The sequence below is a fragment of the Diadema setosum genome, chromosome 2 (genome assembly GCF_964275005.1).
Source record: "Diadema setosum chromosome 2, eeDiaSeto1, whole genome shotgun sequence".
Classification (NCBI taxonomy): Eukaryota; Metazoa; Echinodermata; class Echinoidea; order Diadematoida; family Diadematidae; genus Diadema; species Diadema setosum.
Window position 1 is genome coordinate 46526513 of NC_092686.1, and position 18477 is coordinate 46544989.

An 18477-nucleotide genomic window follows, 5' to 3' on the forward strand; every position below is an offset into this window, starting at 1 on the left:
GTCATATTGTGAGCTGAGATGCTACAATCTTAGAAGAAAACAAACTCACATACAAATAAAAAAATTGAGATATTGTACCGGTATAATCATAAATAAAACTGTCACAAATTGTGCAAGGACTTTGCCCCACCGAAAGATATCTGGGATTCTGATTTACATTGTACTAATTTACTTCTCAGAATGCATCTTCAATTTCCAATTACTAAAAAACAGATTCACTTCATTGTTAATGATTGAGAGGAAATCCATGATCTTGTGAAGCTCCTGCAGAATTCTTCCAACTAAATGAGGCACAAACACAGATGTAAAATGTATAAGAACCAACAGTGCATCACAAAGCTTTGTACCCTCCTTGTATAGTTTCTTGACAAAACCACTTTGATATTTGTGGTACGCTAGATTCAGACTAATAAATACGGTAGGTAATAACTTACAATGAGTATTCAAATTGTTAATATGATTCAATTCATTTCAATTCAAATAATACATGTATGATGACACATTCCATCAATACCCCCTCCCCCCCCCCCCCCCCCTTCATTACTGCAAAAGTTACCTTCATATATATTTAATTGAATATTGTCCGAAACAAGCTAATTAAATGTCTGGCTGACCTTTACAATCACACAGGTTGAGAGATTGAACAATTACAGGTTCAGTGTATATGTAATACATAATCTATGATTCAGAGCAATATATTTCTGAGGAAATGGCAGCAATGATTACTGTTTTATGAGTGCAAACAGTTCATGAGGGTTTGGTCAAACAGTGACAATATCAAATGCTAGCTTTATCAAAAGCCTACCATGACATATGGTATCAGGAAAATAAGCAAGGAAGTGACAGTGTTGTGGAGGAAAAAAACAAAACACATCCAGAAGGAAATCAAAGTCCACTAATATGTTTTATAAACTTCAAAAACTGATGGAAAATAGAAGAATAATGCTAAAATGTACTGTATACGCCGAATATTTCTTTCGAAAATTTTGTGAGTCAGCTGCTATTCGCGAAATTAAAAACACGCGAAAATATTGACTCTAATACCGAGATAAATGTGATGTACGTGTATACATTTGTCTGTTAAGTACATGACTCCATGATCGCGAATTTAACCACTCGCGTAATTGTCGGGAAGTCCCAATTCGCGAAAATTTAGACTCGCGAAATATATGGCGTATACAGTACTTAAATAGAGTCAAGTACATAGGACAAAAAAATGCATGAAGTGGATGCCAGTGAATCTTCTGATGATGAAATGAGTTCATTTGGTGGTATAGCTGGCATGCTATGTGGTGATGATGGATGTCCATGAGACTATGTTGGGAAAGAAAATGAGTTGAACACTGGAGCAGAGTGTCATGTGATACCAATCAGTGTTTAAAAAGTCTCAACACAGAGTCATGGCATACAAAGACAAACGACAGTAAACAGATGTATTTAACTGTCTGAAATGTAGGTGATTAAAGGATGTGTGCTTAAGGACTTAGCTGCAAAACCAGCCGTAAATGCTTCAACGGGTGGTTACAACACTGTTTTTAGAAAATTTTGAAATGAGCGAGCATCCACACATTCTCAGTAAGTGACATGGCTCTAATACATCAATTATTTTCATAAATGATGACAACAAATCTCCTATTTTGCTATGAAACCTTCTGGGGCTCAAGAGCTTTTACAAAGAAATCAAACTTATAAGCAAGGATTTATAGATTCCGTCAGATGTCCTTCATAATCATATCCCGTATGTAAATGTAGAAAAAGTTTATTCTTCGTGTCAAATAAAGAAGAATGAATTTCAACAATCTAACTTTGCAATACTCAACACTTATGATAACCTTTCCCTTCCTCTCTCTCTCTCTCTCTCTCTTTTAAGTGACCTAATGTATGATGCCACTTACATTTTCTTTAGCATGTGAAATCTTTCAAAAGAAAATGTTATCTAAAGTTTACTTGCTTCCATAGTGTAAAAATTGTTTTGTGCTATAGGAAACAGCTCCTCCGAGGATCTGTGACACAACCTCACACTCAGTATGGCTCCTCTGGTCATCCAGTCACTGACGAGGTGGGCGAGGTACAGCGCAGCCCACAGTTTATTCAGCAAACAATGCACTGAAGGTCGATGAACTCTATCTGGTCACCACAGCTACCACCTGCCCGGGCCATCCTGCATGGGGAAGCGTTCACACAGCAGCTCGACTGCAGCAAAACTCTCCGGCCTCCATAACGTCATGCTGCTGGTCATTGCCGACCACTACTGCAGACCTCTTGTTGTATGTCCACTGTCCTGACCCATGGATCAAGGCCAAAGGGTTTGGGTCTGTGCCTCTGGCAAGTCCTTATCGAGATTTTGGAGCTCTCTCAGACCCTAAAAGAAGGCAAAACATGATAGGTATACATTGCATGAATGAGGGACTCGGCGAACCATGAACACAATAACAAACATAACATGCAGACTATTTTAAAGGATGTACAAAATTTTTGGTAGTATTCTTCACAGTCAAGCATTCCCCCACACTTACTCTGACAAGTAGTTAATCAATTGCCCCCTCCCCCTTCATGATACAAAAGACTTGCTTGTGAGCTGTAAATGGGTCTCATTTGGCCCAGTCTCACTACATAAGAAAAGAGAACAAACAGATAGTCTCCATTTTCTTCCCAACCTCCTAAATTCCCACTCCTCTCAAGAAAGAATTAAAGTTATGCGAGTAGCAACTTCATTCTTGTTATTTTGTTACTCCATTCTACATGTGTCTAATTTCTCATTCAATGCTTCAAGTACTGTCAGATTGTTCCCACCACTGCCATTGTTACCACTACTCTACAAATGTACCATAACTCTTCATTCACATACCTCATACACTAGTTTGATGTGGGCCCTGATTTTGGCAGAATCCTGTGTCAATTTATCACTGTACCTGCAGGGGGGTGGGGGGGGGGGGTGGGAGAGAAAGAAAGAGAAAAAAAAATAACACACATGGGTTACGATATAGGATTACATGAATATTTGTTTTAATGTAGTCTTGGCTTTCATCAACAAGAATCCCTCCCTTGCAAAAAATTAAAGAATATTTAAACTAAAGAACTACATTGTTTAGAAGCGGTGTATGCATATGGGGGATTTAATGTGAATAAACTGCTTGCTGGGAACCTCAGAATTATGTGCAGGCTTCTTGGAAATAAAACTATGGAAAAGAAAAGAAAAATAATGCAATATCAATACACTAATCTATACAGTCTTATAGACAACAAACAAATAAACAAACAAAACAGTAATGAAAGGTTTGCAAATGAGACAAATTTCTATCAATTTCATTTCATCACAACAGTATTGCCTTACATAATGCCAGAGCTGACATTCAGAGAAGAAAATGTCTCGAGAATGAAAAGCTGAAATGTGGTCAGGCATATGCCACCACATCTCACTGCAAACCCACCCAAGTATAGCTGTTACAATCTGCTAAAGGGTGTTAAAGGACAAATTCTCCATAATATATACAGTATGTGGATTGAGTGAATGCAGCAATATCAGTAAAACACATCAGTGAAAGTTTGAGGAAGATCAGAAAATCCATTCAAAAGCTATGAAATTGTTAAGTTTCTGTGCAGTCACTGCTGAATGAGAAGACTACAACAGCTTATGATTTATATCATGTTTACAGTATGTCACATGCATAGAACGATGTCAATTAAATATGAAGATAATTCCACAAAATTTCATTTTTGGAAAAAAAGTGCACACTCCCTCAACTTGTTACTGATGTATGTTAAGGCTAATATCACTCCCCCTGCCATCAGAAAGAGGCAAGTAAGGTATTCTTTTGTTATTCACAAAAAGTTAAAACATGTTGAATTTTCTGTATATTTTCTTTAAATATAGTTCAATGCTTGTCAAATCACAAGCTGTAGTATTCTTCTCATCCAGCGATGGTGGCACTGAAACTTCAACAATTCATAACTTTTGAATAGATATTCCAACTTTCCTCAAACTTTCAATGATGCATTCTACTAATATTGCTGCATTCTCTCAATCCTTACGGATATGAAGATGAACTTGTCCGTTACTTATATCAGGTGTCACGTAGGCAGTTTATGTTGGCCATTAAGAAAACAAACTCACTGTGTCAGATGCTTGGTTTTCTTCTCAATGAAGGCCAAAGCTTCGGGGAGAGTGAACTCTACAAAGAATCCAAAGCCAACTTGGACAAAGATCTTGGAAGAGTCAGGCCTGCATAAAAGCAAACAGCATGAGGATCATTGTATGATCAATTCTTCATACAGTGTACTCCCGTTATAACGAAGTCCTTGGGACCGCCAGTTTTCTTTCGTTATATCGAAATTTCGTTATAACCGAACAAATAAACAATAGAAATACATAGAGCGGATAATGTTGGGGCCTGAATTTTTACTTCGTTGTAACCGGAATTTCGTTATAACCGTGTTTGTTATAATGGGAGTGCACTGCATCACATTAAGTTACCCAAGCCTGTAACTGCATGCTGTGTGGACATGGTGTCATGTTATGTTTTAGAAACACTTAATTTTTCTACAATTTCCATCTGTTCCATCTCTCTGGAGTATAAGGTGAATATAGATACTGTGATTTCTTAAATATCTCTCCAAATTTCTGCAGTGCATTAAAAGCATCAGTTATTCAGAAAAAAAAAGGAATATAAATACAAACAATGAACATTTGGTGCACTATTTCTATCAGGCTTCGAAGAGCGAGAATCTTATATAAAATGCCAGCTTACCAATATAAATAACACACTGGTGCTGAAAAGAGCTAAAAGACAATAATAAGGGCAAAAAAAAAAAAAAAAAAATTGATGAATGATGAATGATGCTCAAGAGAAAGTTACAATGACTAATGACAGAAAACACTCACACTCTTGCCTGGGCATAGAAGTTGCAGCCCAGATCCACCTGTGTTTTCAGCTCCCCTTCATCATAGCCTGCCTCCTGGTGTGTCATGGCAACAAAAAAAAAAAAAAACAAACAAAAAAAAAAACAAAAAAAAAATACTTCAACAGGCATTTAAAGGGATGGTACAGTATTGGTGGAGATGAGAATTGGGCATTTAACTTTTTGCGAGATACCAAGAAAACACTTATGATGTAGTACAGAACATACCATTTTAAGAGGAATTCAATGTTTATTTGATGAAAATCGGGTTTGGAATGACTGAAGCATCCAAAAACAAAGTAAAACAAAGCGAACGTAATAAAGTGTGGGTCCCACACTTTATTAGAATTGCTCTTTTTTTGTTGATATCTCAGCTATTTCAAAACCAATTTTCGTCAAATAGACGTTGAATTCCTCATAGAACTACATGCTCTTTCATATTTCATAAGAGGTTTCTTATTATCTCACCAAAAAATGTTAGAAACCTGAAGTTAGGTCTCAACCAAAATGATACGATCCCTTTAAAACCAAACATTACTGTCATCATCATCATCACCACCATGTTTTTCATATTCAAAATGCAACAAAGAGTGTAGAAGTGTAATGGTTTCATCAATGTATGAAGGCAGATTAGCTTCCTTTAGCGAAGGAACATTCAAGGTGTACTTTTGAGCATTTCCATCAACCTCCGGCACAGCTGAATAGTTCCCAGTCCTCTGTGTACCTTGTAAGCTATTTCTTGCTTCATGTGTGAAATAATGGTGAGCATGAAACGTGGACCTGCAAATTGTCCAAAATGTCTTTGTTTTGCTTTTCAACTTAACTCAGGATCATTACTTTAAAAAGGAATGACCAATTTGCATAATCTGGTAACATCCTACCAATAAAAGTCTAGCCTCCTTCTCCTTGCACTTTTCCACCACATTCTTGATCCTATTCTCTTCTTCCTCATTCTAAGGCCCTCTTGAGTTTCTTACCTGAATCTTTTCAATAGTCGTCTTCAGCTGGAGGTACTCTGCAATCTGTGAGAATATCATGTCTCGAGTTTCCAAGACTTTTCTGCAAAATCAAAAATTGATGAGGCATTGAGCATGCATCCCAAAATTGTGCCACAGCATAGAGCCCCAAGTACTACTGTACACCCTGATACATCCTAGCTCTTAAATGAGACTCCCTCACCTCCTGTGCTGTGGAAGAAGTCCATGCATGGCTCATTTGGTTGTGTGAGATATAATTTTGGTACCACTGGACTGATACACTCATTATCTGGAAGTAGTCTGCCAATATGACTATAAACTATTTAAAGAGCTGGGAAAGACGACCTTATGCCCCCCCAACCACTCCGCACTATTTTTTCCATACCACTCTACACTACATGTACCCTACCCTTTGCTAGCTTACCCACAGATGCTGCACTCACATCAGTCCCACACACATCTGGCAAGTGGTGAGGTATGAGTGGGGGGACAGACCCTACATTCACATAAGACCCTGCTTCGCTTTTTTTACGACTGACCGTCCACACTGCTATCTCAACAGTTCCCGAGCTGCAAGGCGCGCGGGGGCAATTGGGGCTTGGGGCAAGCTCTGCCACTTAAACAAGACATCGCGCTTGACTGAAAGATTGTTCTGTATCTATCTGGTTGTCGGGGATATGTTCTGCAGAGACTGCGGGGGGGGGGGGGGGGGGGGTGGTGGGGAGTCTTGCCAAGAGCTTTTTATATTTTGATACTCTTCACATCACCTGAAATCATTCAGCCAAGCATCATCAGCACATTACTAAGTCATGATATTATCATCTCAAACACTACTCTTTCTCATCTTGAAATCTACCTGAACTCTAGCCCAACCAGACGCTGTGCAAACACTTGTTTGTGTACAGCAACAGGGCTGTGTATAGACTAGTTAACTTAAACTCATGTTATTCTAGCTAGGCCAGGCCTAGACAGAACAATTCATCTGTCCGGAGGAGTACTACCAGTATTATCTTTTTTTTTTTTCACTTTATCGTCGGCTCTCCTCCAAGGGGATTTCGTGAAGCCAGATGCAGTCTCTGTGGAATATATCCCCAATATGATCAGATATATTGTTGTTGTTTTGTTTTTAGTGACCAGATAAAGACCGATTTTTCAGTCAAGGATGGGGTCTAACCGCACCAGCGACCCCAACCCGTAACAAGCTGCTACTGGTTACAGTGCCCCGCGCCAGGGATAGGGTCTACCAGATTAGATACCCTAGACAATCTATATCATGATATGTAAATCTATGAAGACTACGTCTTACGATAAAAGACATCATTTCTGTCAGTATTTACCATGCCATGCACTAGATGTCTAATTTACACCAGTTAGTCTACCACGGGCATGGCCATCCGATCCGGGCCAAATGCTATGGTCCCTAGGTCTACTTTATCTCGAAGTTCAACTGCACCAGTGGGAGAAAAGATGAATTTGCAGTTTAGTCAAATCAGGCCACACAATTTGATCCAGTTCATTTGACAATGTCAATGGCATTTCTCTTTTTTGTTAAATTAAGTAATTTTATTCATTGTTAAGCGTTAAAGAGAAGAAAATCTAGCATGTGAATGTATGAAATGCAGCAAGTTACTCACTCCAAGTCTTTCCTCAACACTTCGTTAATGAACCGCTCATATTCAACCACTTTCTGCGGTATCTCGTCAGACATTTTGTGCCATTTACAGGAAATTATAGGTGTATAATGTTGGTTTGGAGTACCACCACAACGTCACTCATGGCCTGTGCACTGTGGCTCTGTCACGTTTACTGCGTTGTGCATTGCATCAAGCGTAGGCTGCTAATACTATATCAGTTCGGGAAACCCACTCACAAGGGGGGCCTCTCCTTATTAGTAACCCGTCCCCCTTATAAGTAACCCCGTCCCCCTTATAAGTAACCCCCGGGGCACCCCTTATAAGGAGTCTCCACGCTGTTTTGCAATGCAACGCGAAAATGAAAGGACTGCGGCAATTCGCTTGATTATGTCCATAAAGCTTCACAAGTTTCCTAGTTACTCACGAAATTTGAGCAAAATCGGTTTGAGGCATCATATCTAAAATCATGGATTTAAATGCGATGTCAAACGACCCATGCGAATGCTGAAATGCGAACGATTACTGGCGCGAGTGTCGCCAGGCGCGGCGGCGCGGCAATGCTTGAGTGCAGACGTGGCGACTGAGTACGGAGGTCAGTCGCCACGTCTGCACTCAAACATTGCCGCGCCGCCGCGCCTGGCGACACTCGCGCCAGTAATCGCTCGCATTTCAGCATTCGCATGGGTCGTTTGACATCGCATTTAAATCCATGATTTTAGATATGATGCCTCAAACCGATTTTGCTCAAATTTCGTGAGTAACTAGGAAACTTGTGAAGCTTTATGGACATAATCAAGCGAATTGCCGCAGTCTTTTCATTTTCGCGTTGCATTGCAAGAAAGCGTGATGACTCCTTATAAGGGGTGCCCCGGGGGCTACTTATAAGGGGGACGGGGTTACTTATAAGGGGGACAGGTTACTTATAAGGAGGGGCCCCCCTTGTGAGTGGGTTTCCCCACAGAACTATATAGGTAGAATGATCAAGTGGGGTCTGAAAGCATAGCCAGCGCACGCGATCTCCGCCATTTTGGTTAGTCTTTTGTTACGTCACGGCTAGCGTGCGCAACAGGGTTTGCAGAGTTGCAGCATGGTAGGTATAGCGCGCCCAGGCCTACGCTGACTTTTTTTTCTTCTTTTTTACCTCCCCATGTTCATCGCAAGCCGTGACGTAACAAAAGACTAATCAAAATGGCGGCATGTAATGTGCGCGCAACTGGCTATAAAGCTACGCGTGGGTTGTGAATGGGCTTGATCAATCTACAATGTGGGTTTCCCGAACTGATATGATCCACTACCCGTGGCCGTTTTGGGACCCGTTCAGAGTTCAGTTATATAGAATATTGAAATATATAGACACAATAAAGACTTTTAAATAAATAATTTTAGGCTTAATAAAAATATTAAATTATTTTTAAAGTATTTTAGTATGGATATAACTGAGCACAATTTTTTACGCTTTAATTTAAGTTGTCTCGGATGCAATTTACTCACAGAAAAAAAAAAATCTTATCATGGCTGAGTTATTACTAGATCCAAATATCAGAATTTGGGTAGTTTTGCCTATAGTATTCATAACTTTCTTCGTAGGAATTATCAGACACTATGTTAGCTTACTCCTTGCAAGCCAGAAAAAGGTTGATTTGCAGAAAGTTGGCGACAGGTAAGCTTCGTCTGAGGTATTGCCATATGAGTATGTACTGTGACTAATTATGTGGCCCCACCTATTACAAATTATGTTGTGTTCTAATAGCCTACTTTGACAACAGAGGGCTGCTGAGAGTGAGCAGAGCAGAGCATGATGGACAAGCAGGCAGAGACAGAATGATTATGTGATATGGCTGATGCTATGATACTGATCTGAGATATAGTCTGCATAGTGGTGTGTCGAATGTTGGCAATTGTGATTATCGATTAGATGATCAACTTGAACAAGCATGACCAGATGACAAGCTTCCAAGGCCAAGCAGTGCATGCGAATTCCACGATTTCGAGTGAATTTTAATTTTAGTAAATTAGGCTACCTACTGAGCTGAGTAGAAATCTACTGTCACTATACACTGTATCACTTATCAGCGTTCTCACTATCATGACTATCAGCAGTGCAGGTCATACGGGTTCGATAGCTTTTGTTCCGATACTGAGTGCATGCATGTGTGGCAGAGAGATGGATGAAGGAGGCATAATGCACTTGTCAATGTAATGACGCACCCCGCTACCCCCGGACATGGGTGCGTCATGGTCATTTTTTTACTGACCACACGGGGTTTTTGACGGACACCACAGTCACTTTTTTGATGGACAAAACGCTGCAAGTGACGAACACCACAGTCACTTTTTTGACGGACATCACGTTGAAAGTGACGCACACCTCGGTCACTTTTTTGACGGACATCCTCGGTACATTTGACGCACCCCCATAAATACTGAGACGATTTTTGCATACGTTTTATTCAAGCAATTTCATTTTCTTTTGGTTCGTAAACATAATTTGTAAAAGTTTCGGCAAGTTTCCCTTACCATGGCCCTGTAAGCACCGTACTGTCATTCACCGTACATCACGCTGCTGCTGCGATATTCCGTATACAGTAGTATGTATTCTGTGCATGCAATCCATACATGACAATCACATTTGTGCAGATGCGCTGTGTGTGCCCGACCATTGCTAGTCCGGTGGATGCATACTGCTAGTGCTGCAGCGCAGGTACACACCACGCCGCGCCACGGCATTCCCGCGAGTAACTACATACAGCCCAGTCGCTGTATGTAGAGATTCGCACAGCTGACAGCGTCGCGCGTCTGCTGGTCGGGCTATAACGCGAGCAGAAAATGGCATGCGGCAGGCAGTTTCTTCTGCTGCCGCTTCTTTTACTGTCAAAAATTGGCCTTTGTCACCACAGAACATCATTTACACACACATTGTATTGGAATGTAAACGAACTTTCTTCGATAGCAATGTGTGTTGGTGTTGCATCGCGCGCAATATGCAATAGGCACTAGTAAGTGTTCGACAGTAAAAAGTTGAACTAAGTTGTTACATCGCTGAACAGTCCCTCGTTTGTGATTGAGTATGCATGATTTCATGGGTTTGTTGGAGGGAAAATGTAAGGAGAAAGGGTGGCTTTTAAATTATTTGCTTGCCAGATTCTGGCAAGCATTTTTCCCTCTTATTCCAAAACGCTTCCCGACTGTGATTTTCACTTGCCGCGGGAAAGTGCTCACTGTAATTTCACTCGCGGTACGTGTATCCGGTACTGGTAGCGTGCAAAAATGCGTGCAGTTTTCCATAGCCAAGTGATGTACCATGATGCACCCCTCGGTTCAAAATAATGCGTGTTATTTTCCATAGCCAAGTGACATACCATGACGCACCCCTCGGTCAAAATTTTGACCGACAATGATGGGATTTTGACGCACCCCTCGGTCAAAAATTTGACGGACAAAGCTGGTAAAATGACGAACACCTGGGTCACAAATTTGACGGACCAAACGAGGAAATGACGCACCCATGTCCGGGGGTAGTGGGGGGTAGTGGGGTGAGTCATTACATTGACAAGTGCATAATGATAAAGATCAATATGTGATTGCTGTGGCTAGCTTGCTTGAATGTTAAAAATTGCAGCATCGCAGACTTGTTTACACTTTGCACTCATAAGGCCTAGAACCCTATAACACAAGGCGATATTGAATTAATAGCAGTCAACAGGCTGAATTGCTGTTTTATACTTTACAATGATTCAAAATCACACTGAATTACACACTGAAAAATCTGAGGTATAAATATTAAAAAAAAAGAAAGATAAATATGGACTTATTGTCCCCGCCGAACGAGTTCGAGCAGGGGACTATGAAACGGGCTCCGTACGTGTGTGTGTCCGTGTGTCCGTCCGTCCGTGCGTCCGTCCGTGTGTCCGTCCGTGCGTCCGTGTGTGCGTCCGTGTGTGATCAAAATCTTCAATTTGCTACTTCTCTGTCATTTATGAGCCAATTTTGATTCTGTTTGCTTTATATGATAGCACTACATGGGAGCTTTAAAACTTCTACACAGAATTTCAGTCGTGACCTTTGACCTTGACCTTTGACCTATATTGTACATTTTGCTACAAAATGCTACTCCTTCGCCATTTCTAACCCGATTTTGATTCCGTTTGCTTTATGTGATGGCACTAGGTGAGGGCTTCAAAACTTCTACACAGAATTTTGACCTTTGACTTCTTTGACCTTTGACCTTGATTTTTGACCTATATTGTACATTTTGCTACAAAATGCTACTCCTTCGCCATTTCTAACCCGATTTCGATTCCGTTTCTTTATGTGATGGCACTAGGTGAGGGCTTCAAAACTTCTACACAGAATTTTGACCTTTGCCTTCTTTGACCTTTGACCTTGATTTTTGACCTGTATTGTACATTGGCTATAAAATGCTACTCCTTCGCCATTTCTAACCCGATTTTGATTCCGTTTGCTTTATGTGATGGCACTAGGTGAGGGCTTCAAAACTTTTACACAGAATTTTGACCTTTGACTTCTTTGACCTTTGACCTTGATTTTTTACCTATATTGCACATTTTGCTACAAAATGCTACTTCCGGCGGGGACATATATTACGCACCGCGTAATTTCTACTTTTCCTTGTTGTAATATTTGACTAAGTTTGAAATAACAATATAACTTTTAACTTCACTGAGCTGAGGTAATTTTACTGGTCATGACACTGAGCAGAGGCAAACTTGTCAGGTCAATATTTCCACTTGGATGGTGTGTCGGGAGAGTCATGTTGTGATTTTCACTTCACTCATTCAAAGTTTTGTGTTATCTCTGATTTATATGAGTCTGACTTCTGTGCATGCCAGAAATATTAGAAATAAAAAAGTACTCAAAATGTGTTTCGCTGATATCTTTAGACTGTTAGTAGATATTTTCATGCATAGATACATTGTATATTGTAGGCCCTATGCTCCCTATGCTAAATAAAAATGATAATTTTTTTTTTTCAAAATATTCCACTGCTAGTAAAAGTTAATAGTACTACTTGTAGCACTTTAGGCTAACTGTGCTGATAATAATCACACTGCATGAAGACTGGTAGCTCCTCAAGCCATGTAAATACATGTTCCTTTGGGTTTACTTTGTGGCATATTAATGTATACTTGTGTGTTTATATCATCTGTAATACTTCGGTTAACATTGAAATTTCTTCATTCTTGTTTACCCCATCAGCCAAGCATTGATGAGGAGTAGACTGCTGAGGGAAAATGGAAAGTACTTGCCAAGAAAGGTTGGTATATTTATCAGCTGGACATGACTAGCACATTCAGAGTTAGCAATGAAAACTGGCCACACTTCTTGGCCTGCTGTAGCTTCATGTCAGATTCCTCCCCTTTTATATTGTAGGTGCACCTTGCATGCACCTCTGTCAGAGGTGCAACCTTTTATCTTATTGTGTATTGTTTTCAAAGCTTCACTTTCTCTTACACTTCAAAATCTTTATACGGTGGTTTGTATCCATTTCTGCTCCATTTCTGAGTCAGTTTCTAATAATATTTCATGCAATTGTATTGTATATTTCATTTATGCTAGTGCAGTTGCCTAAAATGTTTGTTTATGGCCCTTAAACTGCCTGGTTCTTGTCTCATTCATGTAAACCATTACATTTTAGTTTCAAATACTTTGCCATCCATTGTTTTATAATTGTAGTTTTATCATTATTGCTACAACATAATAATGATGATGATGATGATAATAATAATAATAATAATAATAATAATAATAATAATAATAATGATAATAATAATAATAATAATAATAATAATAATAATAATAATAATAATAACAACAAATATTATCATTATTATCACCATTATCATTATTGTTATCATCATCATTAAAAGTTATCATTATTATTTTTTATTATTCAGTCTTTCCTGATGAGGAAACACTTTTTCAACGATGAAGAGAGTGGATTCTTCAAGACACAGAAGAGAGAAGGTCCTCCACCCAATCCAATGGCAGGTATGTGCTGCTATCTCAAAGTCCTATTCATGACTAATCCTTGTTTTATCATGCTTTGTGTTTACTGCATTGTCTTATTTAGAACAGAAACACACCATGGATTACATGGCTAGGTGACAGTGTTGATTCAGGTGAACAGAGCATCAACTACTGTAAAATGAGGAATGTTCGTGTGCATTTTAATTTCAAGAGCGCCAAGATTCGCGAAATTAAAATGCATGCGAAATTTCTTGTCTACACTATATGCATTGAACACCAGTGGCAATTTGCGAAAATTTCATGCCACGAAAAAGGCCGTCGGCTCCAATTCGCGAAAAATTTGTGCCGCGAATGTATCATGTTTTACAGTATTATGAATTTGCTCACATTCAAGAAGTTAAGTTATCCCAGGCCTCCTGACTGTGTATTGCCCATGATTTTTATCCTACCTACTTTTCAAACACTGAATAATCAGTGTTTCTTTCTGTCAATGTACATGTAGAGTCATTTGACAATAAGTTGTTCTATTTAGGTTTTAAGTAGTAGAGCGGTAAAAGCAGAGCTTTTGAATAGTTTTGCATTGCTGCCAAAGAGAGTAACATGCATTTAGCTACATTGATCACTTTCATCCTTTGTTTAGGTATAATGAAACATGGTTTTGTCTTCCCTTTTGGGTATTCTTTCCGTGTTAAACATTGAATAGGCATCAGATGGTGGTGATAATCGCCTGTATTTGTCCATCCAATGGCATGTTGGCAGAAGATATAACATATTGAATATTCCCAGAGTTGTCATCATGTCATGGCAGTATTTTTGTTACAAATCACTCGATGTGCAATCTAGATGAGTGCTAATACCTTTGGTGGTATTTTCCTTGAAACCATTGTGTGAATATTAATTAGTTTTGAGCTCTCTGACATTTTGTATTGCATTGACATGTATACATTCAGATCCATCGATGATGACCGACATGCTGAAGGGTAATCTGACCAACATCCTTCCCATGATTGTCATCGGTGGCTGGATCAACTGGACATTCTCAGGCTTTGTCATAAGTGAGTCGCTTTGTAAAGTCTCTTGACTTTTAATCTACTATTGCGTCTTTTGCCCATTTGCTGACTGATAAGTTTGTAGGTGCATGCCTCATTAATTTGCCACTGACCCGAGGTGTATACATACTTTGTGAACAGCAGTGTTTATTTAGTCACAAGGATACCAAGCTCAGACCACTTTGTGCAGAAGCTTGAGGAAGAATAAGCAGTTTTGAATACTGTGAAATCTGAATAAATTTTAGAAAGTATGTGTATTGTACTCAGTTATATGAATTAAATCTAATTAGATTTGTAGAAATAAAGAGGAAACATGTTCATTATGAGATAAGAATGATAGATGTGAAAGAAGCAAATTTCTGTTGCCTATGACAATTTACTACTATCATGCACTAGAGATGCAATTCTATTTAAACAAGTGAGTGAGATGGATTTACCCCAACACATTTTTTGTTTTTCCAAATCAAAAAACAGCAAGCAGAACAGGGGGGCTTGACGAGCTCTTATTGAGACAATTGCCCATACTAAGACAAGGTGTGCAAGTTGATCATGATATCTGTGCTTGATTTTGATCTGACAGAAAGTAGGAGTTGTGTATTTCTTTTGCCCATGTGCTTTGATACCTGCCCAAAGATGTAAGTTAGACACACCTCACTACGTTTCATCACTTGTTCGTTTCCATGGTGACAGCCAAGGTGCCGTTTCCCCTCACACTACGCTTCAAGCCCATGCTTCAGCGAGGGGTAGAGCTCGCATCACTAGATGCCTCATGGGTGTCATCAGCCAGTTGGTATTTTTTGAACGTCTTTGGGCTCAGGAGTGTCTACTCTCTCATCCTGGGAGAAAATAACGGTGAGACTTCTTTCAAGCATCTACCCTGGTTGGGTACAACTTTGTCTTGCTAATTGCTGTATTATGTATTTGCAGTATCCAAGTAAGTTGTCACTACAGTTTTAGGTGGAAATGTACATTTTCACTTAAATTGCAAATTCAGTTTAAAAAAAAAAAAAAAAAACTGTTACAGTAGCATTTAACCCTATCCGGGCTGAAAAGGTAAATTTTAGAAGCAAAGAAAGATAGTGGAGGAAGAAGTACCTAACTTGGTGAAAATGGCATTCATAATGTTTATAGAACAATGTCTGAATTGAGAGTGATAGTGGGCTATTGCTATTTATTCTCAACACATTATACACTGTAATATGCTACCTCTATGGGGTTGGGAGGCCCCCCCCCCCCCCTCCATTCTTTTGGCGATTGCATTGCGACCGCTGGGAATTTCGGATTCTCGCTTCATGACTTTTTCCCCTGAAGTCTTGCGCACATTTTGATACCACATTTGTCCATATCGGACCTACCTAGGGGGTGTTATGGGCCAATTAGTATGCGCGTGTCATTAAAACAGCTAATTGCTGCATATATTTGTGTACAGTTACATACTGTCAATAGACCATGGCTTGCATTACTGTATAAATTTTGCTCAGGAATTGGTTTTCCACTTGGTTCATGCTTCTATATTGTTCTGAAATAAATTGGGCAAAGTTTAGAAACAATGATATACATAAAGAATATAAAACAATAGAAAACATAAGAAATAAAAACAATACAAAACATAACAAAAAAGTTGTTTTTTTTTCTCGTTTTTTTTTTCTCTCTCTGAGGGGGAAATTGAGTTTGTATCCTCATAGATGATTCAAATAACTCTTATCCTTAGGCTGAAATTATGAAAATATCCCCCAAATGCATAAAATATGCATTAAGAATAATTAATTAGCTAATCATGCAAAAAAAATTGCATAATTGATTAAAATAAATTACACCATCAGATTCAGCATGCGAAGATCTATCAGCATGCAAATTTTCAAGTTCATCGGACATCGCGTTTCTGAGATCAATGGGGGGCCTCCCAGCCCCCCCCCCCCCCCCCCAGTATTTTCATGGAGCCAAATAGCCCAGTACAGTAAGGGTTAAGCCTCCAAGAGACAAGGAATTCTCTATTAACCTCCCGATGTATTGATATCTTCAGCTGCTGACCAGGCACGGTTGATGCAACAACAGATGAATCAGGGAATGGCCATGTCTCCTGACCCAGCCAAGGCCTTCAAGGTGTGTACTGACCTCTTTTCAATCTTTACATTCTCTCTCTCTCTCTCTCCATGTGTATATGTGTGTTTACATGCATAGGACCTACTGTATACCTTTTTATAAGCCACTTCTTTTCTGCAGATGTGTGCATTTAACTAGTTCTACTGTACTACAGTTCTTTCTTGTGGTTTTATATTGTTTTTTTAAAAGAACAAAACAAACTCAGTCATTCCTTCAATGGTTTATTATTTCCCTATTTAATACTGTCCTGTCTGCTACCTGTTTCATGGCTACCCACAGGCTGAATGGGAGGCACTAGAGATAGCTGACCACCGCTGGGCCCTCAGCAATGTGGAGGAAGAGCTTATTGGCAGGACCCCTACCCCTGATGATATCTATGTCAAGGACAAGTATATATGAGTACAAAGCAACCTGTTTCAATGGACAGTGGTATATATATTTTTGTTTTTGTCTAAGCCAATGCAAGGCAAGGCTAAAAAAACACTTCATTGTCTTTGGAACACTCATCTGCATTGATATTGATGCTTGAAAATGCACAAAATGGCACCAAAAAAAAAAGGAGAAAAAAAAATGAAGACATAACTCCTGGTGACATAGCGGCGATTTAAATATGTAACGTCGCTTGAGTTCGCCTTGTAAACAGCACTGTGGATAAATTTCTAACCTTCTCAAGTGTCAAATATTTATATTGAATAGGTTTTGTCTGTGTCTGTACATTCTACATGTATAAAGGCATGAATATAAATCTAAATGCAGACATTCAAAATAAGGTGCTGTACAAGTAATCATCTGAATGAAACACATTTTAGTAATATAATTGGTAATGAGACGGGAAGAACATGTTACACTTTGTTTGTAAATGAAGGAGCAACAATTGTGTCATTTTCTTTACACTCCTTCATAAAACCTGCCCCTATGTACTCTTATCATTAGCCATTGCATGCCTTGGCAGATAATGGTGGATTTTTTCAAAAAATAACTCTTCATTGCCATGGAAACTGTCCATAATATCACAACTTTGCCGTATCCTGGCTATGTAACACACTAACGTACAAGATATCTATGTGGTGAGTAGCCCAACGGTTATTTCCTGTGCTGTATTGCAGATTTAGTGTTTGATCTACATGTTTTTATAAGGATGTGGCCCTCATAATCGCACATAATAACACATCAGGTGTGTGGGCAAGTCATTGCATGAAGTGATCTTCAGCCAGAATACCATTTCTTGGTCAATTGCCGAGTGTGTTTGTTATAACCGAATAGATAAACAATACAAAAGCACAGAGTGGATAGCATTGTGGCCCAATTTTTTACTTTGTTGTAACCAGAATTTCGTTATAACTGTGTATAACGAGAGTACACTGTACCATTATTTTATCAGTGATTTTTTTTTTTCCCCAGGCAGCTTGGCAAGAATGGGTATTCAAAGCTGTGAAATTGTTCAAATAATTTTCATCATAAGTAAAGGTACATGGCACACACACAATAGTGTAGACTCGTCAAGACTTGTTTCGACATCCGTTGATTACGGTTTTAGGGTGAAGGATCTAATGTATTGGAAATGAATTGCAAATAATTTTATGGTAAGTGACGTATATTTTTGTCTGTCGTAAGGGAAGTGGATGTATTTCCTTATTTTTGTTTGTTTTCAGTCAGTATCAATATCAATGTTTGTAGACTATTGAATATCAGTCGGTGATTGATTCTTCGGATTACACTTTGTTTTGTGAATGGAAGATTGTTTTAGCTACATCATAATTTGGTGTTACTTTAAAATAAAAATTGAAAATATGTGTTTGGTGAAATAAGTGCTGACTGTCCAATATA

The 18477-nt window shown here is 39.1% G+C and overlaps 2 protein-coding genes across 2 annotated transcripts; one reads left to right on the forward strand and one right to left on the reverse strand.

The window, feature by feature from the left end:
• Positions 1-550: 550 nt before the first annotated feature.
• Positions 551-7671, reverse strand: LOC140246067 (protein UXT-like). The gene is made up of 6 exons (XM_072325512.1): positions 7511-7671; positions 5877-5958; positions 4883-4956; positions 4115-4222; positions 2849-2912; positions 551-2362 (listed from the first exon to the last, which is right to left on the reverse strand). Exons 1-6 carry the CDS (start codon positions 7582-7584, stop codon positions 2294-2296), a joined length of 471 nt encoding a protein of 156 aa, XP_072181613.1. The 5' UTR covers positions 7585-7671; the 3' UTR covers positions 551-2293.
• A 1342-nt stretch (positions 7672-9013) lies between these two features.
• On the forward strand, positions 9014-18475 carry LOC140246315 (ER membrane protein complex subunit 3-like). Its single transcript, XM_072325787.1, has 7 exons — positions 9014-9170; positions 12728-12785; positions 13426-13519; positions 14449-14553; positions 15238-15399; positions 16571-16650; positions 16930-18475. Exons 1-7 carry the CDS (start codon positions 9022-9024, stop codon positions 17047-17049), a joined length of 768 nt encoding a protein of 255 aa, XP_072181888.1. The 5' UTR covers positions 9014-9021; the 3' UTR covers positions 17050-18475.
• Positions 18476-18477: the final 2 nt, after the last annotated feature.